We start from the raw sequence: 25,789 nt of genomic DNA, 5'->3' as shown, positions 1-25,789 counted from the left end.
AAGATTTTTGGCTCGAAATCCGATCTGGTCAGGTTTGTTTTGTGGAACGTTTTACCGAGTCTCATCTTCTATTTGTTTCTCTCTAATGCAAAAAATCACATGGAGCTTCCCTGTCCTAAAGGGTCGGCAACCTCCTGTGATTCCTCTGGTATTGTAGGAGAAAGTGGGCGACGGTGATCACTTAACATTAGGTAACCCAAACACTAGTGCCTCCTTTTCCATTAAAAAAGAAAAAAAAAGAGTGCGTGTACTTATGTACACGCGTTAGAAGTTATACTTCTTTGGCGTATGGAAAATTAAATCAAATTTTAACAAAACGAAAAAAAAAATATATTTTTTAGATAATAATGCAATAATTTTTAATTAGCGATGTAAATAAATTATACATACCGACAATTAACCTCACATCTATAAATGCACTCAAAACAGTTTATTCAAATCAGTTTTATCACTAACTAGCTGACCCGGCAAACGTTATTTTGCCATATAAAGTATAATTCACGCGATAGTTTTATAAGTAATAAAATATTGCTTATATTATAGCCTGTACATCATTTTGTTCTATTGTCAATAGTTTTTGCAGCGCACGCCAAAATAGGTTTTCGATTTGACACCTTGTGTTACAAAATAGCAATTTTATTACGGATCCCTAATTTTAAATAAAAAAAACATAGCCCATAGCCTTCCTCGATAAATGGACTACCCAACACTGAAAGAATCATTCAAATCGGACCAGTAGTACCAGAGATTAGCGCGTTCAAACAAACAAACACACATCTTTATAATATTAGTATAGATATTCAATGTATATAGATATACTAATAAATTATTAGTAAATACTATCACCGTCGTATATGAAATTGATTTAAAAAAAACACCAAAATAATATTTATTTATTCACACTGTTTAATTGTACTGTTACGAAACACGTGTTCTAAATATAAAAATACTAGAATATACAACTTAACATAGTTATCGATTTTCATGCCAAGTAGAACTAACTTCGCGATGTAGAATTCAGGTGTCGGTGTGCGCGCGCGCATCGTAAAAATTCACTCTCATCAAGTGTTCTTGTCGGGTCAGAGGCATGAGTTTCGAATAGGTGGTAGTGTTTGACGTTCAATATGTGATTTTAAATCCTATTCACCATCGCGCTAAAAGAAGTATAACTTCAAAATATTTTGGGTCAACAATTTTCTATGTATCAGATGACCCCCTTTACATACACCAAACAGAGAATGGCTCTTACACCCAGGTACTAATGTATGATATCAGGAATGGAGAACTTGTTATGGCTACTACTACTAAGAGTTAGTAAGTCTTTTATTTGGCGATGTATATGCTTTAACAACATGATCCCAGAAATGTACAAAACACATTTACGTATTACCAAATTCAAAATGATTGTTAAAAACGTGTTATTATTATGTGGTAAAGGTTACTATAACGTAAATGAATTTCGAAATCATACCACACATTGGGAATGGCGCAGAAGCTGCCCTCATTAATAAATAGTATTAATAAATTTATTGCACGAACTTTTATAAAGAGAGAATGCGCGCTGAGTTTCTGCGCCCGTTCTTGTCGGGTCAGAGGCATGAGTTTCGAATAGGTGGTAGTGTTTGACGTTCAATATGTGATTTTAAATCCTATTCTGAATAATTTATATTTTTTTATATGAATTCGAATATCTCCACTAGTACTTTCCAAGTACAAATCTAATACGTACTTAAATTTATGTATTTACGTGAATATATCTGTGCCGAAATTGTCTAATTAGAAATTAAGTATTGTCTTATTCATAAAAGGCATTTATTTTCTCAAAATTGATTCCTTTAGAATTCTTTTTGATGTCACTTCTAATAACTACTAGATACTACTACCGCTTCGGAAACAAATGGCGCTCTGAGAGAGAAGAAGCGGCGCAAGAAACTCTCCCAGCATTCTTGTTTTGCGCTCTTTTCAATAAAAATATACAATATTGTACAGTAATTTCTATCGCTATAAAATAATCACAATCTAGTCCCAGGCTGTCCGATCATTTAGATATTCAGCAGTGGAGTAATAGGATTTACGACAGAGCCTTTTTTTTATATTTATATACTCCATACAGTTTTTTCTCACTCCTGCCATTATTACCTAGGGATGATACACAGTCTTATTATCTTTTTTCATTTTATTTTACTTCATATCAATTCAATATATTTATTTATAGATGGAGATGAAACAGATGCACCATTCAAGTTTTTCATTGATACTAAAGGTGATCTTGACACTGCAAATTCCACAAGAAAGGGTAGTTGTACTGACGAAGGTAAATCATTTTGACTAAAATCTAATAAGCTCTGGCCTTAAACAAGAAGAGGCATAAAGATAATGTTAAGAGGTTTAAAAACGACTGATTTCGAAAGGTCGAGTGTCAACTCAGCTAGCGCAGCCGGAGATAGTATCACTCACACTTTATGCTGGCTATAACATGCTAAGTTTTGATTGTGATATGAAACATCTTTTCAGAATCACAGAACAAAATTGACCAAAATCGTTTTTTTTGTTGGTATGGCCTCTACAATCAGATTGGAAATGTCCTTAAAGGGTGACCCCCTTTGGCCATCAAGAATACCATTAAGAAGAGAGAATATACAAATTGGAGAAAATATCATCACCACTCTTCGAGAAAACTTCCCTTAAAGCCTCGCCTAGTATCGGAATACTGGGTCTCGAAATCTCGAGCGATTGCCAATTCCGTGGCCATCTGGAGGGCAAAGCCGAATTGGCTTCGAAGAAACTAGGCGTCATAAATAGAGCACGGCAATACTTCAAGCCGGCCCACATTCTAGCGCTCTATAAAGCGCAGGTCCGGCCTCACATGGAGTATTGCTGTCATCTCTGGTCTGGCGCACCCCAGTATCAGCTCGATCCATTTGACCGCGTGCAACGCAGAGCAGCTCGATTTGTCGGGGATCTAGCGCTCTGTGAACGGCTCGATCACTTGGCGTTGCGTAGAGACGTCGCTTCATTGTGTGTCTTCTACCACATTTACCACGGGGAGTGTTCCGAAGAGCTGTTTAACCTGAGGCCTGCTGCGGCAGGAGCCGCCGAATTTCACCTTCGCACGACACGCCACAAGTTAGGATATCATCCCCACCATCTGGATGTGTGGCGGTCCTCCACAGTGCGGTTTTCAAGGAGCTTTCTTCCTCGTACTACGAAGCTATGGAATGAGCTTCCTTGTGCGGTGTTTCCGGGACGATACGACATGGTTACCTTCAAGAAAAGCGCGTATACCTTCCTTAAAGTCCGGCAACGCTCTTGTGATTCCTCTGGTGTTGCAAGAGAGTGTGGGCGGCGGTGATCACTTAACACCAGGTGACCCGTACGCTCGTTTGTCCTACTATTCTATAAAAAAAAAATTTGGGCTTATGTAATACTTAGCTAAAGGTTCCGGGTTTGAATCCCGGCGCCTAGCAAACATTCATATGATGAATGTGGATGTTTGTTTCCGAGTCATGGATGTTTATATGTATTAATGTATGTATATCATATTAAATATATCATTGTCTTGCACCCATAGTAAAGGCTATGCCTAGTTAGGGGCAAGAATGTGTCAGTATCATACCAAATGGTTACCAGTTGTTTTTGTGCACACCCCTTTGGTACCCAGGCGTTATTGTAATATCCATCTGTGTATAATATCTGGATTTTAACTAATGTAACATAAATGGTTCTTATCTTTAAACCTAGTCTTGCTATAAATATTGATACAATAAAACAATATTTTTCCTTCGCCTTATTGTTACTCAGAATTTTTGGGTTTTACAATAATAATTAGAAGCATTGCATTGTGAGCTTATTGGTATTGGTAAAGGACACCTGTTTCGGCAATTAGACGGCTTAGTTGGGTCCATTTTGCGTGCAGTGTTACACAGTCATTCCAACCAAGCTCCTTCCAGAAGTTCAGAACACTCCTGGGGTGTTCGCAGATTTCCTGGAGCGACCTTATATTTACTAAGGTTTTTGCCCGTTGGTTGGCCACCCCAGCACATTCCACGGTTACATGAGTGACTGTTTCATCTTCGGTTAGACAGCCCCTGCACCTAGGACTGTCCGTAACGTCGATTGTAAATAGGTGCTTGTTCAGTGATGTGTGACCCGTTAGGGTGCCGACCATGATTCGGATGTCGTGTCTGTTTAGGCTAATAAGTCATATTACATACGTGTCAGTTTGGGCGATAGTGCAGGAATCGCCTCTTTCGACTGTCTACAGCCTGAGACATTTGTCCATCGGGTTCTGTGTAGGTTGTTGCTAGTGCCAATATAAATCACTAGTCAAATTAAATTTGTACCTTACCAAAATTACTACTAAATTTAACATCTTGGGTTCCGTCCGAGCGCTCTTCCAAGTGAGTCAACTGTGGGGTCCCGTATCGTTCATAATTTAATTAATCCCAGAAATGAGGGATATCACTTTAAGAATAACAAATTGTTGAAATCACTAGTAATTATGGTTGTATGAATGTACAAATGATTTAAGTTTTCTTTAGTGTTAATTCCGCCAATATTTGTTTTTTTTTTTGTCTCGCCAAAATCTGGCACGTACGTCCTGAGGATGCCTCGTGTAGAGGCGAAACACGTGTCGAATTGTTTTAAAAACCAATATTGGCGGAATTAACACTAAAGAAAACTTAAATCATTTGTATAATTATGGATTTCCGCAAAGTAACGCCTAATTCAATAAATGGTTGTAGGTATATTAACTAGACATTTTTTTAAATTTTAGTGCCAACAATTCATATTGATTCTGATGCACCAGAAGAAACGCCAATTCAACATGAAATTAACAATGATATAAGTTTGAATGAAAGTAGAGGTGAGTCGAATTTTAATCTATACTATCTATACTAATATTATAAAGATGTGTGTTTGTTTGTTTGAACGCGCTAATCTCTGGTACTACTGGTCCGATTTGAATGATTCTTTCAGTGTTGGGTAGTCCATTTATCGAGGAAGGCTATAGGCTATGTTTTTTTTTTTTTTCAAAATTAGGGATCCGTAATAAAATTGCTATTTTGTAACACAAGGTGTAAAATCGAAAACCTATTTTTGCGTGCGCTGCAAAAACTATTGACAATAGAACATAATGATGTACAGGCTATTATATAGGCAATATTTTATTACTTATAAAACTATCGCGTGAATTATACTTTATATGGCAAAACAACGTTTGCCGGGTCAGCTAGTATATTATATAAAATACAAGCAAACTACTACCAATATATTGTGTTCTATAAATCTAGGGAACCATTTAATTAAATAAAAATTATATCATTTCATCATCAGCCGGATGACGTCCACTGCTGTAGGACAAAAGTCTCCCCCAAAGATCTCAGTGACGATTGGTCCTGCGCTGCCCTTAACCAACGTATTCTGGCGACCTTGAACATATCGTCGGTCCATCTTGTGAAGGGCCTAAACAACACTGCGTCTTCCACTGGTCGCCATTCGAGGACTTTTCTGCCCCACCGGCCATCTGTCCGTCAAACTATGTGCTCTGCGCACTGCCACTTCAGTTTCGCAATCATTTATAATGAAATTTTTAGTCTATGGTTTTCCCTTTCTGTCTAGTAATAATGTTGCTTGACTATAATAAGCGTTTAGTGTAATGAATATGAATAAGATATAAATCTGAGATAATGGATTGGTTTCCTGCTGCGCTCCAATTAGATACCGCTCTACCTAAGAACAGTAGCTTTTTTAGTTCGGCAACTATTAGATGTTTGTGTGCGCGTCATCTTGACACTCAATGGCATCGTTCAAATTTTGTAACATACGCTTCGTGTTATTTTACATTGAAATTATTTTAAATACTTACTGAGGATATGGTGATCCCAGTGTCTTTCTTAGCGACTGACTCGAGTACGCCCATTTGGGCGTAGTATTAGTTGCCGCACTTAGTCGCCGGCTAAGTCGAGTAAGTAAGTCTTTCGTGGGGCGATGTATATGCTTTTACAACAAGATCCCAGAAAATGTTCAAAACAAAAGTATTACGTTATTCAAAAGAATTGTTAAAAAAACGTTTGTGTGGTAAAGGTTACTATAACATAAATGACTTTCTTAATGATACCACAGATTGGGAATGGAGTGATCGCCCTCAGGCTATTAAATAATAAGTTTAATTGTACAATATTACTTTGTAAACATATTTATTCGATGAAAAAAAAAAGCCCGCTGAGTTTGTTGCGCCCATTCATCTCAGGTCTGAGGCATTCATTTTGTAATGGGTGGTAGTTTTTTGACTTTCAATAAGTGATGTCACATCCTATTTTGAATAAAAATATTAGAATTTGCGACTGCGCCTACGGTATGTAGCTGAAGCGCTGTGGAGACCAATCCTTAATCTAAGATGTAAATGTTATAATAATAACTTACCATAATTAAATTTTTCAGACACAACTTTGAATAAGTCGAAAAGTAAGAAAAGAAAAGAAAAACGTAATTCGAATTTCGTCGAAGAAATACGTAAGTGTCCTTTTTAGTATCGGCTCAAAAGCCTCGCAGTTAAAGTAATGTATCTTGAGTCAATAGACTCTCTATTGACTGTTAAGCCACGTATTCACTAGTAAACATTTGTTGATAAACTGCTTATGACTAGCGGTAAACAAGTTTACAATAAACACATGTTTCTGAAACTTGGCCGTCCACACTTATCAGTTGTTCACAGGATGTCGCCCGAGGAGGTAGTGATGCTCTCTGGTGCTTACATAATAATTCACAAGAGCATTAATCGAAAAAAAAAGAAGAAAGGTGGTAGATTTGAAACTATTTGTTGAATAAAAGTTATGTATTTAATCTGTTGGCTTTTGTTTATAAACTAGATGTTTCGTCTTGCTCTCCACTCGTAGTGGCAACATGGCAACACGTATCATAAACAATGTTTCATCACCTATGTTTCTGAACTGTTTACAGAGATGATGAAACATTGCGAAACATTGTTTATGAACAGTTTATAAACAGTGTTTATAAACAAATGTTTACTAATGAATACGTGGCTTTAAGTTGCAGAGTTTCTAAGCAGACTTATTGTTTTAGTGAAGTTGGATCTTACTGTGTATCCAGTGTTCGTTCGGGCACTAATGCCACAAAACATTTTTCTTTGGAAGAGGAGGACAAACGAGCGTGCGGACACCTGGTGTTAAGTGATCACCGCCGCCCACATTCTCTTGTAACACTAGAGGAAGCACAGGAGCGATTCCGGCCTTTTATAAAGATATTTCTGTGCCTTCTTCTCTCCATTTGTAACTAACATTTAGGCTTAAATATTACAATGTCAAAGTCGAAGTTATTTTCCAGAAACATTCACAAGTAAAGTTGTTACAAATTTAAGAGCAGGCACATGTTCGTCTTGACAGACATGCAAATATTTTTGTGGTTTCTCTTCACAATATTATAAACCTAACACAATCAATAATTACTGTTACATTTAATTTGACCAACGTAAAAACTTCTAAAAGTACCTTACAAAATTACAATAATAAATGAAATGCTAAGAGATAATGTAGTAAAAATAATCAAAACAAAATATAATATTATTGGTAAAAATAGTATTGGTGCCAGTTACCACTTCGTTTGATAATATTCATTTATTGAGCCAAAACAATATTTTTTTAATAGTGTTATATTAAAATCTGTTTAACACTGTCTCCTCTCTTATTTCTTTTGGTAATTTACTAAATATTTTTACACATATAGCATGACAGCTTTTTGGTACAAAGTGGTTGTGTATGTCGGCGTTAAGTCAGGGTTTCCTTGATCAGGGTCCATAACGAAGAAATACAACACTAAGAATTTCTCAGTTTATTGAAGCACAACTGCTAGTATAAATATGAACCGTCTTTACATAAAACAACGGCTTTTATAGCTTCCGTACAATAGATGAAACAGAGTAGATACAACTTCTTTTAAAACACAAATAAAATTAGGTATTGTAAAATAATTCCTAAATACAGCTCAATAAAATGTTTTAGTGAATTTATATAACTTCAAATGATTTATATAATAGTTTGTTCATTTAATTTTTGAACAAACATTACGAAGTAAGAAAATGGCGCTGCAAGCAAGTTTCGAAATACAATTAAGAAAGACTTATTGCATAAAATAATCAAGTTTGATACAGAATAACGATATTAATTCTAATACAAATTAATTTACAAATAAATATTTTAACGATAAATGAAACATCAAACATCTTGAAACAATTCAAACAGTCAAAACAGTGTCTATTAAATTTGTTAGACCTTCATAAATAACAATTTTATGTTTACAAATAGCTATTTGTATTTGAATCTTACATATTTCAGATATATCTTTAATAATATATTCATTTTAACGATAAACTAAAACATAAATATCAATAGTTGCAAACAATTGACGGTAGGTGGCGATTTGCGGCCATATGTACAATGTGACTGAGTCGTATCTCATTACGCTATGCAATAGATCGTTTTATGATGCGATGCAGACGTAGGTATTTTATTTTTCACGTAGTACAAATGTCCAAGAAGTAATTGCAAGTTTTATTAATACTTAATAAAAACGTTGTAGGTATATTAATATTTTTCTGTGAAATATTGATTATGCTAATGTTAAAATAATTGACACAATCTATCTATATTAGCATTATTTCTATTTCTAGATTCTACTGAACCTGAGCAACTTGCAACTTCATTTGTTAAAACACCTAAAAGTGACAAAAAAAAGAAACAAAATATATCTTTGAATGAAGACGACGGAGGTACGAAAATACATTTTTTATTAAATATAAAAATCTTGTAAATATTAAAAAAAACATTAAGCAATGATATAATTTTATTACTAATAAGTTAATCATACAATAATTTATTTTTAGGGAAAACACCTAAAGGCGGTGAAAAGAAAAATCGTTCTGTTTCAGAAGTTATCGATATAGGTAAATATTATTACCAATTGTGTTTAAAAAAAACATTGCGTGCGTACAAAGTACACATGTCAGAAGTGCAACCTGCATGGTGCATGAACCTCTAAACTGCATATGAATTCCTGGTACGTGTTCCTAGGATGACACATGATTTCAACCGCTATGAAAGACATTCCTACCACCACTAATATATATAATAATATGATCTCCTGGTGTCTGTGTAGTAATACATCGTGCGCTTGGAGTCAGAATATATTAAGGTATACTCGCGCCATACTAAAGACAATCTCTTCTTTAACTATGATCGCCTGGTACCAAAACATTGTATTATGCTTCCTATCTCATTATCTCCCATGTTAAATATTATGAATTGACGTGACTGCTCTTTTTACTGTCGCTTTTTCGTTTCATCGACTTTCAAATCACAACGATGATAAAAAGTTTTCACTTCAATAGCATGCATATTTCTGTCTCATTCTTTGCCAGCTTCATCCTAGACATTTTTGTATGTGTGTCTCTTACTTGTCGTTTTTTCCGTTGCATCCGGTTTGAAATCACATCGATTCCAAAGAAGTTTCACTTCAAAAAACAATGCATTAATAGCAGTTTATGTGACTGTACATAATGAAGGGCATAAAACACGCGTTTATGAAACGAGCCAAAGGCTAGTTTTTAAATAACATTACACGAGTGTTTTAATGCCTAATTATGTATAGTTACATACACTACATTATCTACCCACATATCATAAGACTCCATGATGCATCCAGGGCCACCATAAATTTAAAAATAGTAAGGGCGTTAATGAAAACATTCTGGCAGCTGTCATGGTGCCTTCAGAGACAAACTAGAGTCGGTCCCAACCACAGACATAGATCCAAGTAGATAACGCAAATCCCTCCGTCTGTATGAAAACCAAGTTGTGCCTTTTTTTTGTACCTACTGTGACGTCGTTAAAAATGCCAGTGCATCGAGCCCAACGTTTAGCCACTCACCTCATCATTAGTTGACGTTTGCAGTACATCAATAGTCGTTATTGCTTATTACTAAAATCGGCAATGTATTATAAATCATAATAAAAATAAAATAAAAGCGTCAAAGGAAGAGCATTGCTCCTCTTTTTGTCGTCTTTTTGACACGCGAAGTACAAACACTCGCGGCATCTATTTGGATCCATGTCTGTGGTCATCATCACATCGTTCGATATCTTACGAGCAGGATTTGTCAAATTTGTTTGCAAATTGACATTTCATTTCGAACTAAACTTCATATCGATTGATATTATAATAGAGGATAATCAACTTTATTTTTCAGAAATTTGTTTTGTTCGAAATTTAAATGAAGTAATATTATCGAAATCGATGTTATTATTTAGCAATAATAAAATTGTCACAGATAAGAAATTCGTTCTAACGAAACATAATATAGTATACTAGTGGACCCAACAGACGTTGTCCTGTACACACGTCTTAAATTTTAAAAATCTGTCCAGCCGTTAGGAGGAGTTCACTAACATACACAAGAACAGGAGAATTATATTATATGGACGTAATTGAGAATCTAAACCAATCTCAAATTCACTGAAACAAACAAAAAGTCATCAAAATCGGTCCAGCCGTTTAGGAGGTAGTTTAATTGGGAATCTAAACCATTCTTGAATCCACCCGAAGACACACATCAATCTCAAATTCACTGGAACACACAAAAATCTCATCAATATCGGTCCAGCCGTTCAGGAGGTAGTTCAATTGTGAATCTAAACCATTCTCGAATCCACCTGAAGACACACAGAAAGTTTCAATAAAATCTGTCCAGCCGTCTAGGAGGAGTTCAGTGACATACACACGCACACAAGAATTATATATATAAAGATATATATTTTATGGTGGTGATAATGTGCGGTTCTTGAACGCATTATGAAGGGTAATTATATTTGAGTATATGTATTAATTTTAATAATAATATTTTCAGATCAAGATGAACCCATCTCTAAAGCCAATGCATCAATATTGAAAACACCAAAAAGCGATAAGAAGAAGAAACAGTATAAGTTTGAAAGTGAGACTACTTTGGGAGGTATATATACAAACATTGATAATATTATTTTTGAAAAATTTATATTATCTCTGCCTGAACCTTATATATATATGACAGATATTTTGTAATGGTTTTAATAACGTAAACTAACATAATTTAAATAATTCACTAAATCATTTGCATTTTATCTGAAAAAACGGAGTGTTATTAAAAGCATTTCTAAATTTTATGTATTTTATACATACCTAACCATTGCATTGAGTAAACTAGGAAAGTCGTTGATTACAAAGAATAGCTAAATTTTATTGAAGTTTGTCGTAGAACTGGATTATATTATATAATCTGGATATAAATGGAACTAAATAATAATTCTCACTCCACTGACTCGTGAAAGTTACCCTACCGAAAAATAATTTCAAGAAGTTGTAGTGGCTATGAATGTTTCTAACTTACTAAAGAAATAGACAAGAATCTAACTCACATAAGCAGCTTGTTATTTTTGAGGGATATCCCTCATTTCTGGGATTAAATATGCAATTTTGATTTGCACCAAAAGAAGGATGGCGAGAATGGACCCACATAATTGAAAAATTAAGGAAGCATCGTACAAATACAAGTTTATATTAATTATGAACTTAAGTTTATACGATGTTTATACAAAAAATATTGAGGCGCTAAGATATGGGAGTCATAAGAAATAAATTATTATAATTTATTAAAAAAATTAGTCATCTTGCATTAACGGAACGTTTTGCGCAATTGACATTTACATTTTTTTGACATGACAGTCCTTGTCATTATGTATATGGATGTTCCGACTCCATAATAAAGAAATAAAAGTAAATGAAAGCTACTAACCGATACCTATGTTATCTATATATATAAAAATGAATTGCTCTTCGTTAGTCTCGCTAAAACTCGAGAACAGCTGAAACGATTTGGCTAATTTTGGCCTTGAATTATTTGTGGAAGTCCAGGGAAGGTTCAAAAGGTTTGAAAAAACGTGAAAATTCTCGGATTTAAATAAAAACAACAATTTTGATTTTCCTTTGACGCGTCCCCCGTCGTTCAGAAATCAAATAAAAATAATAGTTTAAAATGAATAACTAACTAGAATTTTTTATATCTTTCTAAATTTCTAAGGAGGTAAAATAAACTTCCTTAAAACACGGGTAATAACACTAAAAAAAATGATTCCTTTTGTTTGCTTTAAGTTTATTTTATACAAAAGCTTAGGTCTTTTATTTATCGATTTAGGCAGTACGAAGTCTGCCGGGTCAGCTAGTAAACAATAATATTTATTATGATGATCTTTTTTTTTCTCTTTTCTATTTTAATTGTTACAAAGCATATAAATTTTATTTTTTGTTTATATAGATGTACGTGTTTGTCTCTCTCTCTCTCTCTCTCATATAATTTATCTGTGGCTAATGTAGTTGATTTCACAATTAATTAAGGTTTATATGTCTTAGTTATAGTTAAATATTATTATTGTGTTACTGTTTATTGGTCCTAATAAAGTAAATAAATAAATAATACTATCTATACCTACTCAAATCAGTAATTCAGTAGTAATTCAAAATAAGATTATTATCGTTTTTTGATACTAAAATCAGTAGGTTTAGTATCTAGTATCTTTCAAAGATTACCTGCTTGAAAAAAGAATGTATTGTGAATCCTCAATCATAAGCTGCTAGCCTTCCACATATATATTATATTATCTTTTAGCAGACAGTAATTACGCATAGATATGAGATACAAATTATTGATTGATCAATAGATATTGAATAATAATTTTAGGTTATATTTTACTTTTAGGTATATCTTTTTTCTCCCACTTTTTAGACCTACTAACGATTAACTTTTTTCTTAGTTTTATTACGTTCTACAATTCTTAATTGATTAACATTGCTGAATTATTACATCGTATCGAGCATACCAGCCTCCAGTATGGCCTTAAAATAAACCGGCAGAAAACAAAAATGATGATTGTCGATCGAAGTCAAAACAATGCACCAGATATAGTCGAGATTGCTAATTGCGAGGTTGTACAATCATACATATACTTAGGATCACTGGTCGCTAATACTGGTGGCTTGGAAGACGAAATTAGAAGGCGAATGGCTATTACCAGATCTGCAATGCAGAAGTTGACGAGGATATGGCGGGACAGGAATATCACCAAAGCTACTAAAGTTCAGTTAGTAAGATCTCTAGTTTTTCCCATACTACTATATGGTGCCGAAACATGGACAGTCAAAGAACGAGAGAGACAAAGGATTGACGCACTAGAAATGTGGTGTTGGAGACGAATGCTACGAGTATCTTGGACACAACGCCGCACAAACGTCTCGATACTTGAAGAGCTCAAGGTGAAAGAAAGGCTTTCATCTATAGTCAGAGCCCGTATCCTCAGATACTTCGGACATATCACGCGACGTGGAGAGCATGCCATAGAGAGACTTGTTGTTCAGGGAAGGGTCAACGGCAGTAGGTCAAGAGGACGCTCCCCTATGCGCTGGACAGACCAGATCAAAGCCCTAACCAATACTCCCCTCAACACATGTGCCAGAGAAGCAACAGCCAGGGATAACTGGCGTAGAATCGTTCGTCGTACGACGTGACCACGACTGCTCTGTCAAGAGTAATCCGTCGAAGAAGAAGAACAATTCTTAATAAGTTTCCATGATGTACGCCACTTCTTTCAGTGGGTCCCAAAATACATGCATTCTAGCCATCCTTTTTTATGGACGATGCGGGACTCGAACCCGCCCCTCTCGGTTTCCGTCCGAGCGCTCTTACCACCAACTGAGCAAACCGTCCGATTAAGAATATATAACACAATTTAAACCATTCATCTAATGTAGATAGCAGTGATGAAGAAAGTTAGATTTAATTATTATTAATTTGTACACTAAGGTGAAAAGTTTTCGATTCCTATCGTGGGTGCAATTAGTAGTTATGAGCCCCAATACGCCCAAGGATTTGAATCACACTTTGCCCAAGAGATACATATGCGCGCAAATCGCCACCTACCGTCAATTGTTTGCAACCATTGATATTTTTGTTTTAGTTTATCGTTAATATGAATATATTATTATAGATATATCTGAAATATATAAGATTTAAATACAAATAGCTATTTGTAAACATGAAACTGTTATTTATGAAGGTCTAACTAATTTAATTAGACACTGTTTTGACTGTTTGAAGATGTTTGATGTTTCATTTATCGTTAAAATATTTATTTGAATGTGTAATTGTGTAAATTAATTTGTATTAGAATTAATATCGTTATTCTGTATCAAACTTGATTATTTTATGCAATAAGTCTTTCTTAATTGTATTTCGAAACTTGCTTGCAGCGCCATTTTCTTACTTCGTAATGTTTGTTCAAATTAAATGAACAAACTATTATATAAATCATTTGAAGTTATATAAATTCACTAAAACATTTATTGGGCTGTATTTAGGAATTATTTTACAATACCTAATTTTATTTGTGTTTTAAAAGAAGTTGTATCTACTCTGTTTCATCTATTGTACGGAAGCTATAAAAGCCGTTGTTTTATGTAAAGACTGTTCATATCTATACTAGCAGTTGTGCTTCAATAAACTGAGAAATTCTTAGTGTTGTATTTCTTCATGATGGACAATTCAAGGAAACCCTGGTTTAACGCCGACATACACAATGATTTATACTACACCAACAAAGAAAATTAAAAACTAAATATTTCCTTTTCAGCTAATATCAATATTTACAAAAATATACACTGTATTTTAAATCCAATGCATGTTTATACTATTTGTATTTCCAGATTCTACTGAACCTGAGCAACTTGCAACTGCATGTGTGAAAACACCTAAAAGTGACAAAAAAAAGAAACAAAATATATCTTTCAATGAAGATATAGGAGGTACGTTAATACAAGTTTTATAAAATATAAATATATATCAGTCTTACAAAAACATTAAGCAATGATTTAATTGTATTATCCAAAAGTTTATCATACGATAATTTATTTTTAGGTAAAACACCACAAGACGGCGTAAAGAAAAATGGCTCTGTTTCCGTTGTTATTGATATAGGTAAATATTATAATTAATAAATTTGTTTTAAAAATAAACAACACATTAAAATTAATAATAATATTTTCAGATCAAGATGAACCGATTTCTGAAGCCAATGCATCAATAGTGAAAACACCAAAAAGCGATAAGAAGAAGAAGAAACAAAATATAGCTGGAAATGAGACTTCTTTTGGAGGTATACAAATCATTCGTAATATGGTCCTTGAATAATTAAATAATCTGCGTGTCTGCCCATACGCTCTAGTGCATAAGCTTACACGGCAAACGTTCTCTATGGTACCCCGTGGACACTGCAATACAGCCGTCAAAAAACTGCCAATATCTACGAAGCGTAACGCTTTTGAAGACAAAATATATTAGTATTTATTTTTCTTTAGCTGGCGGTGGCCATTTTTGTTTAGGATATATTTTGTGATTTTTTTTTATTTGGAAAGAAATATATTCTTTTGAAAGAAATCATAAGATCGTATGATAACGTGTCCACTATAGTAAAATAATACATAAAATAATAATAGTTGCATTATTTTTATTTTGACGCGTTTACCAAAATACTCAAGTTGTGTGATGCAGTCCCATTAATCCACTTCTACCGTTCTAAAACTCGTAAATTGTGTTACCTTAATTGACATTTTTTTTTCAGATGGAAATAATGTCAATGTTTCTCTGGTCAAAACACCTAAAAGTGACAAGAAGAAGAAACAGAATATATCGGCAAATGAGAATAATCTACAAGGTATGAAGTAGAAATATTTCTAGAACATTTTAGTGATATTGTATGAAATCATAATGTTGTATGCTTATTCACAAAACAACCTAAAATAGTTTAATAAGTTAGCGAAAACATCTATGCGGATTTTTTTACTATCTGTACATATTATAATAAAATCGCAGACGTGCTGTGTCGATAAATACATCTAGTAAGTATTAAAAAAAATACTACTAAAACTACTGGTTATACTTTGTAACCTAACCGAAGCCAAAAAAAGTAGTTAGAATTTTTGTCTGTATGCTGGTACACTCTCATCTCAGAAACGGCTTAATCGATTTGAATTCTGTTGTCACTGATTTATTGTGGCAATGGAGACATTTACATGTGTGTTTGTAGCATTCGGATCGGTTCACAAAAAATAAATTATACGCGGACAAAGTCGCGAGAACTAGTATATAATATTATTGTATGGTAATATGTTCAAATTTAAATTCAAATATTTTTATTCAAAATAGCATGTGACATCACTTATTGAAAGTCAAAAACTACCACCCATTCGTAAACGAATGCCTCAGACCTGAGAAGAACGGGCGCAACAAACTCAGCGGATTTTTTTCCTAAAAAAATATGTTTACATAGTCCCACGGACAAGTAAAAAAATAAGGACTCCGTGTCACCTTACATAACAGTGTAGCACCAAAACAAGCCGATTAACGTGTAAATACATAGCCCCACGCACACACTTACACTACTACAGGCCGATAGGCGGCCAATAATGAGAATTGTCATTGTCTGTGACAGATCAGTTTGCGTCTCCATAAAATATTTTAAAAATGCCGTCGTGCGTTGTGAAAAAGTATACAAACGATACTATATAAGTATTTGTGGCCATATATGATTATTTAAGGCAGAACAAATTATTGTTTAACTAGTATCCCCCGTAACCGCACACACACTAGCATAACGGTGCTTCACTTGCTAATATCACGGCGCGGAGTCCTTCTTTTTTTACTCGTCCTTGCATAGTACATTGTACAATTAAACTTATTATTTAATAGCCTGGGGGCGGTCGCTTTATTCCCAATCTGTCGTATCATTAAGAAAGAAATTTATGTTGTAGTAAACTTTACCACACAAACGTTTTTTAACAATTCTTTTGAATAACTTAATACTTTTGTTTTGAACATATTCTGGGATCTTGTTGTAAAAGCATATATACATCGCCCCACAAAATATTTACGAACTCGAGTTAGCCAAGTAGTTGGCATTATAAGTTTATATCTGTTCCTGGTGCTAAGATAAAATGGTATCTATCACTAAAACGATTGAATTACGCGCATGACTTAATACAAATGATGTAAGTTTTCTTTAGTGTTAATTCCGCCAATATTTATTTTTAAAACTATTCGACACGTGTTTCGCCTCTACACGAGGCATCCTCAGGACGTATTGTTTCGCCAAAATCTGGCACGAGACTGAATCAAATGAGCCGGAAGCTGCTCTTTTATACCCTCGTCCCATGAAATGACGCGCTGTGATTGGTAGGCTGTTGTGACGTATTACCCCCGGAAGAGCCACGTAACAAAGGTGATGGGACTAAATTTGTTTGTTCATTCAACAATGTAAACATGTTTTTTTTCTTATGTTTTATAAACACTAAAGAAAACTTACATCATTTGTATAATTATGGATTTCCGCAAAGTAACGCCTTTTTTAAATTAAAAAAAGGTCTTTCAGTAAAATGTACGTCTACAATATTAAAGACGTCCTTTTTAAATTAATATGCAGAAATAAAATGAAATGTTTCGAGATTGTTATGCGCCTTGGGAACTAAACTTGGGTTTAGCTACATCAACCGAAACTACTACTACTTCCCAATAAAAACCTATAACGACCATACTATTGCTATTCAGATTTAGCAACCTGCATATTTATTCCACTTTAATTTTTATACAGGATGGCCGAGAAGTTGACGTCCAAAGCTAAAATTTGAAAGCCTCATGGTGATGAGTATCCGAATCACCGCTATGTATGTTCTGTTCATAATTATTAACTACAGTTACAATAACCACATAAGAAACTATGAATAGTTTAGACAATGCGGAACTAGTTTAGAATTGAGTCGTAAGTTCAAGATAACTGCTCCAGCTAAATTCATGAAAATGTTCAAGGTATCAAAAAAAAAATGGGAAGCCTATGGCTTCTAACTATTTTTAAAAACTCCCCAGAACATTGGCCAATAAAATGAGCCAAATTCAAATTTTAGCTTTGGACGTCAACTTCTCGGCCACCCCAGTATATTTTGATCACTAACTGTCTAGTCATTAACAATTTTTTTCCAGATCTATATGAATCAGCCCCTGTGAATTTCGCCAATGCATCATTAGCCAAATCACCTAAAAGTGACAAGAAAAAGAAACAGAAAACCTCTACAGATGCTAATAATCTTGAAGGTAATTAATATCTTCCTAAAATATAATCTCATCCCTTTAAAATTCGCAAAGTACATAAATATATATTTTTCTACACCCATTTCGTAATTTACTCAATACAAAACCTCAAAACATATTACAAAACTGTATTCATTCGCACAGGGCGTTATATAACATTGAACTTTGAAAATTGGCTACGAAAATTAGTCTAAAATTATTATGACTAAATTTCGCATGTCGTTGCGGTACACAAAGCCTGCGATAAGTATGCGTGCGAATAGCCGCGCCTATATTAACTTTTACTTTAGGCTCTGTAACACGTCATAACCAAAGTAGAACTACTTCATAGACTGGTTGCGCCAGTGAATTTAAAGTGGACTGTGTTAATAAAAAGGGCGACTCAGGTGAACAGAACAGGAATCATTGAAGTAAAGGGAATAGCCGGTACTCACCTCTTCTGCAAGATCCTGGGTTCTTCTATATTCGCCTGAGTGTGCTGGCGAACCACAATATATCGCGGGACACTTAACGAAGAAATCACTACGATCTCACGGCGGCAAATCAACAGGAATACGAGGATTTCCTGGATTTATACTTAAATGTTGCGGGAGCTCAACCTTCGCGTGCGGTTACTTGACGGAATGTATTACGCCATACGACCATAGATGTCGCGGCTCGCGGTTTATTCTTTACTTGTACCGGCTAAGTTGCTAGGATAAAGGTGTAAGGGGTTAAGGAAAAGGTTGTGTGTTATTTGGACAACTGGCGTTACCAATAGACTATTACACATTTCTATCAAACTCAGTATAAAATTTTCATCATCTGTGGTTGATGTGGAATATTTGAAATGAAGAAATTATGATAATTGTTGTTGTTGGACCCTAAAACTAACAGAAAAATTACCATTGAATATAATTAGTGGGTGATACTTTGTATAAATCTTAATAAACATATCTTAGACGAATAATAATAATAATTTATTTCTCTTAAAAAACATAGGTTTACAGCAGCTTGTGGCCAGAGTCACCTTTAAGGCAAACAATGCCTGTAGTAGTTTTATTGATATGGTAGTGAAATAATAATAAATTTATGAAAAGAATACAATAAAGTCATGAAATGAATAAAAATTTTCAATTTAAATCTTTGGAAAGTTAGTTTTGAACACCTTAACAATAAAGTGAATCAATTTGTAATATTTTGTAATGTCAAATAATTATTGAGTTTATAATAATTACCTGGTGATCACCTAATACAGAAATTGTAATTAAATTAAAAAAAAATCCAATATCCAATAACTTTTTCAATAATTACTTAATTTTTATTTATTTAATTCAGGAAACAAATAGTCATATTCAAGCATAATTACATAGTATTTAGTTCAAACGGACCTAGCAGTTCCATTAATTATTTAGAACTAAAGTAAACATATTATTGGACATACTAGTAAACTTAAAAAACAGTGAAAAAATAGCAAATGTGACAATAATTAAAAATAAACTATAAGCTTAGGAATACATACATACATTTCCTAAATATTACATTTATATATACATTTTCCTAAATATTATTTTAAGACAATCCAAAGAGTAATACTAATAGGTATTGAAAGATGACAATGACAATAATGATACTAGATATAAGAATTTGGATGGCTTATAATACATTAAAGTAACTTTATATTTTTTCTAGATAACATTGAACCGATCCATAATGTTGAAGTACCAGTGAAAACACCTAAAAGGGACAAGAAGAAACAGAATTTGTCTGCAAGTGATAATAATTTACAATGTAAGCAAACTATTAAGTTATTATTTTAATAATATATTAAAATATTAAACCGTCAGTACAAAAAAACATCAAGACAATAGGTACCTTATATATTGTTTAAAATTTACAGTTTGTTATACGTTTTTTAAATCTCTTTTTTTGTATCTATACAATTTTAACCTAATGTTTACCTTTCTCAATTTTTTTTTTTATTTAATCTGTGGTTAACGGTGCTGGTGGCACATTTAGCATTACCTTATAATGTACTTTAGTTAGTAAGATCTATTATATGTTTACCCCAATAAAAAATAACTAAATCATTAATATTTTGTCATCAATAATATATAATTCTAAAAAAAATAAACTCATTCCAGTTTGCAACGAAAGCATCTTAAATGTGGCGTCCAAAGTGCCAACACCCAAAAGTGACAAGAAGAAGAAAAATAATTCAGAATGTGATGTTGATATTATAGGTATGATATCTTTTATGTCTTAGATAATTTATACGTCTGGATGCTAGACAAGCTAGTGAAAACAGGCCAGGTTTATTACTGTAGTGTGCGTGACGAGCTGCGTCGTACACTCGCGATTTGTTGTCACTTTGTGTTAGTGTGCTCGCATTGCTCAAAATGGAGGTTAGCTGTCATCCTCAACTTTTTTCGACGTTTTCACAGTTTTCACAGCATTTATCTATCTTAATATATATAAATCTCGTGTCACAATGTTTGTCCTCAATGGACTCCTAAACTAATGAACGGATTTCAATGGGGATTACTTCATGGAGTGCAGTTTAGTCCAACTTAAGAGATAGGATAGTTTTTATTTCGATTTGGGACCCATAATTATTTTTATTTCCAATATTTGTTTTGTTTGGACATATTTTCTGTGAGAGTATTTTTGACGCGCGGTTTGACAGTTCCGCTGTGAAACAATTTCATTATAACAACAAGGAGCATATTATTATGTTACAATGAAAAATTATTGACAAATTCATCAAAAACGGTATTTTATTTATTATGTACAGAACAACGTCTGTCTGGTCAGCTAGTCACATATAAAAATGATTTAAGTTTTATCTATATATGTTGTTCTCCTGTATGTATTTAACATTTTGTGTGTTTTTGAGTGAATCCTTGGAACCATTAGATAATGTGATTGAGTTTTAGTACCTAATGCAACGTTTGGGTTTTTCTGTTTGTTTAACACTAGTAAAATCAAAATAAAATTACGGTTGCAAATGGTTAAAAGACGGTAGTTATTTTAAATACAATTCCAAATCATCTTATTTTTGTGCAATGCTTAGTTTAATAGATGTAAAATGGCATTCCCTTATCTCGATTTTTAGAAATTTGTGGAATCCACATACTTACATTTATCAACATAAAATATGTATTTATGTGAAATAATGACGGAATGAGCAGATGCTCATCCTGATTTTAAGTGTCATTTTTGCACTGCACAACATCATTCAAATAAATAAATAAATACTTTCACTGGTTGCTGATAAGATTCATTTTTAATCGCACTTAGTTCGTAACTGCGATCGACTCATAATTCTGTTACAAACGTAACGTAACCCTGTTTTTTTTATAGTAATAAGGCGGCACTACAATTGCCCTCGTCTCCTTGAAACATAAGATGTTAAGTCTCATTTGCCCAGTAATTCCACTAGCTACGGCGCCCTTAAGACCGAAACACAGTATTGTTGTAAACATTACTGCTTCAGAAATAGGCGCCGTTGTGGTACCCATAATCTAGCCGGTATCCTGTTCAAAGGAGCCTCCCCTGTAGTCCTTTAGGATAATTCTATCAAATAAGTGCACTGCTACACTTTTCACTTTAGTCGTTTAGTTACAGTACAGTGCTAGTTAATATATTCTACTTGTAGATTCCACTGCAGAAACTTGCATAAATCGATAAATTTTTGTTACAGATCGAAATACTGAAACTGACGCACATCTACTCAGCGAATCACTGTCGAAGGCACGAAAAGGTGATAAGAAGAAAAAGAGGAAATCAGAAAGGGACAATTCCACATCATTAGGTATATTTTTATCATTATAAACAAAACTAGCCATTAAAATAAAGAGAATATATTTAATTTTTTTGTGTTTATAATGGACAAGCTCTCTAAAATTATTTCAAATTTAGATACATTATTAGCGAGTAACGTGGGAAATATAGAATTATCTGTGATTAACGCGAGCGTTAGATATTTATTTAAATAAAATACTTTTTAAAGAATTAAAACAAGTGTCATTAATTATTACTGTATTTGTATATTGTTTAAAAAGTACTTTAATAAATATGGCCTGCATATTCGTACGAAAAATTGCGAGGTTAGTAAAATAGGCAAATATATTTTTTATTAGGCGTGCGCTACTTATTTGATGATAGGTACAGGGATATATTTTGTTAATCTAATATATATAAATTACGTGACACGTTGCTTGTCCTCGATGGACTCCTAAACTAATCAACGGATTTTAATGGGGATTACTGCATAGAGTTCAGTTTAGTCCAACTTGAGAGATAGGATAGCTTTTATTTCGATTTAGGACCCATAATTATATTTGTTTTGTATGGACATATTTTCTGTGAGAGAATTTATTGACGCACGGTTTGACAGTTTCGCTGTGAAACAATTTCATTATAACAACAGGGAGCAATTTTCACTAAATAATTCTTGATGTTTTGAAATATTATTGGCAAATTCATAAAATACAGTATTTTTTTATTATCTACAGAACAACGTCTGTCGGGTCAGTTTGAAAAGACCTTGTGACAAGACCGAGAATCTTTTTTTAAATAAATAAATGGTATTCAATTTTTAAAACCAAGGAGTTTTTAATTAAAAAGATTTTAATATGACAGGAACTGTGGAAATATTCCATTCCCGATACTTTTAGTGCAGCCCTCGTATTGAATGTTAAGAGACACACCATGAGTTGGGTACGAAGTTGGATCTATGCTTTTGCTAAATATGTGTTTTTATATTCCATGTTGCGTTTATTTATTGATTGAGATTGACAGTGGTATGAATGGTAATGGTGTTGAACCACCGTTTACAATGTATATAAATACCCATTGATATCATCGCGAATAGCTGTGTTAAGTGATATCCGTTGATAACTTTCCAAAAATTGTTGAGTTCAAAAACGCTCGATAACATTTTAACAATTAAATTAGCTTGACTTCCAGAATGTAGGCACACTTCCTTGCACCTTATTTTCCACGGGCAGGAAAGTCTGTCGCTTCACTGTCTTCTCTCCACTCTATTTAACCATTTCATTTAAACTCTCCTATAGTTTGAACTTTTATTCACATTTCCCGAGACTTCTATTCAAGGGCGTGCATATCATATAGGCAATTAGGCAGTGCATACCTCGTTATGAACCTAAATAAATGTAGCACTAGTGTTAAAGTTAATGTACTACCTACGGTAGGCAGTCTAAAGATTGCATATACGAGGCAAGCAGCGTTTCATACAACTTATGTCGTACTGTCGGAATAAAGCACAACTACGACTAGTTAGATCTATAGTGCCTTGTAGACCACCAATTCACGCCACTGCTTCTATTTCAATCAGCTCTATCAAATTTGTGTAATTAATTTATACACATCGATATCTCTACTACTGCTGTACCTACATTTTTTACTCCACCATAATGCCCTCTTATATCACATTATATTTTTTAATCTACACTGTTATTGAAACAAATATCAAAAAAAAAATACTGGTTTAGCTGTAATCATTACTGAAATTTATGAACACAAAACCATTGTCACAAAAGTATCCCAAGAAAATCTTTGAGAATTATAACATTATAATTATTATTATAATTTTGTAACTTTTTGAATAAAAAATTTACTCCATTACAATGTCATAATCTTTATTTATAGGTGATGGCTCATTGAATGAATCTAACCAAAAGCGCAAACGAATGGCTTCACCGGATCTAATGAAAGAGGGTAAGCAATAATCTGATATATTATTTGATTGTGTTGTAAATCTGAAATACTTAAATATATTATTTATTTCAGATTATATATTAGCATCAGCTAGTATTGTTCAAGAAAAACAAAATAAAAAACCAAAAATTGATGGTGAGGGCAATCAAGATAAACGTATGTATTTATTACTCTTTAGTAAAGAATATAATTTTGCCTGATTTTGAGGCTATAATTTCTTATGGCGCGTTTGGGAAAAAATTATGACAGTTTATTTTAAACAATGAATATTAACTGAGACTGAAATAAGTCCATAAATCTCCCTCTAATGTAAGGTCTTACTTATCTCTGGTACTACTGGTCCGATTTGAATGATTCTTTCAGTGTTGGGTAGTCCATTTATCGAGGAAGGCTATAGGCTATGTATTTTTTTTTTTCAAAATTAGGGATCCGTAATAAAATTGCTATCTTGTAACACAAGGTGTAAAATCGAAAACCTATTTTTGCGTGCGCTGCAAAAACTATTGACAATAGAACAAAATGATGTACAGGCTATAATATAGGCAATATTTTATTACTTATAAAACTATCGCGTGAATTATACTTTATATGGCAAAACAACGTTTGCCGGATCAGCTAGTATTCAAGATATTTATTTAGCAAGATACACTGTCAGTGCATGCAACTGTGGTAACCAAGACGTCAGTCTTGAAGGTTTGAATTATAAGTAATTATATCTTCACTACTTCTTCGACCACGTCGTCGCGATAAGACTAACATGTTTTTCGTTGTTGTGACACATCTAGACTAACGATTTGTCATCATTTATCATATATTATGTTTTGAGAGTTTTTGTTTTTCTATGCCTCGGAAGTACCTAGTCTTGCCATAAATACTGTAACAATGAAAATAAAATTCTATTGCAAATAACATTTTTTTCTTTTACAGTAGGTTTGTTTAATACATAAATATAAAACTATTTAAAATATAAAAAGCTATTCGAAGTGGTCTCCATTGGCTGCAATACAGTCCTTTAATCGTTGAGATTTTGATCAATAGAAGCACGCACTCTTTTCATGGGAAAATTCTTCACTGCCAATCGTACGGATTGTTTTAAGATGGAGAGTTTAAAAAATTGCATTTAGCGCCATACCTACTTTGTGTAGTGCAATCACAGCGATTCGGTTCTCTTTATCACCCCCACTCTATTTTAATATCGCAAAATGAGAAAACCCAATAATATAATAATAATAATATGTCATTTATTTCAGGCATTTTAAACCCATTACAGTAAATTGAATAAAATAGAATAAGATGTACTTAAAAATAAAATTGTATACATCACAGTACTTAATAATTAAATAACTTAAAACTAAAATTGTCCCAAATGTACTATTTCCGGTTAATGTCACGATGCACCGAAAGCCAGTAATGGAGTATAGGATTCTCTGGGTGCTCAGAGCATACATAATTACATAAAATAAAATTACTAAAATTACAATCTATACTTAATATATATATAGCTTAAAAAATGACTAGATAAATTAATATCACTCAGGTTATCACAACAATGGATATTATACCTATTGATTTCGTTCATGTCTCTGTTACCCCCAGTGAACTCCAGATAGTGTCTTATTTTATATCAAATAAAAATGAACAATCAAATAAAAATGACAGATACCAAATTCAAATGTAATATTTGTTTATTTTTAATAATTGTAACAGTATTTATGGCCAGACTTAATATATTTTAAGTTACATATTTTTTAAAGAAATATGGGGACAATCGCGTGATCACCGACGATGCCCTAATGTCATACCAAATGATTAAGGTGAAGTGAGTCTACG

General features: G+C 33.3%; 1 protein-coding gene across 3 annotated transcripts in view; it reads left to right on the top strand.

Moving 5' to 3' along the window:
* Positions 1 to 25,789, top strand: part of LOC126968259 (protein slender lobes) — a 37,107-nt gene that overhangs the window by 8,602 nt on the left and 2,716 nt on the right. Inside the window, exons 9-24 of one of the 3 annotated variants that reach the window (XM_050813143.1) lie at positions 2,216 to 2,314; positions 4,778 to 4,867; positions 6,445 to 6,516; positions 8,690 to 8,788; positions 8,903 to 8,962; positions 10,922 to 11,026; positions 14,806 to 14,904; positions 15,017 to 15,076; positions 15,147 to 15,254; positions 15,720 to 15,812; positions 18,131 to 18,241; positions 19,910 to 20,008; positions 20,362 to 20,460; positions 21,921 to 22,031; positions 23,891 to 23,959; positions 24,032 to 24,115. In XM_050813143.1, the coding sequence (XP_050669100.1) occupies positions 2,216 to 2,314; positions 4,778 to 4,867; positions 6,445 to 6,516; positions 8,690 to 8,788; positions 8,903 to 8,962; positions 10,922 to 11,026; positions 14,806 to 14,904; positions 15,017 to 15,076; positions 15,147 to 15,254; positions 15,720 to 15,812; positions 18,131 to 18,241; positions 19,910 to 20,008; positions 20,362 to 20,460; positions 21,921 to 22,031; positions 23,891 to 23,959; positions 24,032 to 24,115 (1,458 nt within the window). The remainder of the gene's footprint in view (positions 1 to 2,215; positions 2,315 to 4,777; positions 4,868 to 6,444; positions 6,517 to 8,689; positions 8,789 to 8,902; positions 8,963 to 10,921; positions 11,027 to 14,805; positions 14,905 to 15,016; positions 15,077 to 15,146; positions 15,255 to 15,719; positions 15,813 to 18,130; positions 18,242 to 19,909; positions 20,009 to 20,361; positions 20,461 to 21,920; positions 22,032 to 23,890; positions 23,960 to 24,031; positions 24,116 to 25,789) is intronic. The other 2 variants (XM_050813144.1, XM_050813145.1) reach the window with 2 other exon arrangements.

The sequence above is a fragment of the Leptidea sinapis genome, chromosome 15 (genome assembly GCF_905404315.1).
Source record: "Leptidea sinapis chromosome 15, ilLepSina1.1, whole genome shotgun sequence".
NCBI classification, from domain to species: Eukaryota; Metazoa; Arthropoda; class Insecta; order Lepidoptera; family Pieridae; genus Leptidea; species Leptidea sinapis.
The sequence above is the reverse complement of the archived record's forward strand: the minus strand, read 5'-3'. Positions and strand labels throughout refer to the sequence as shown.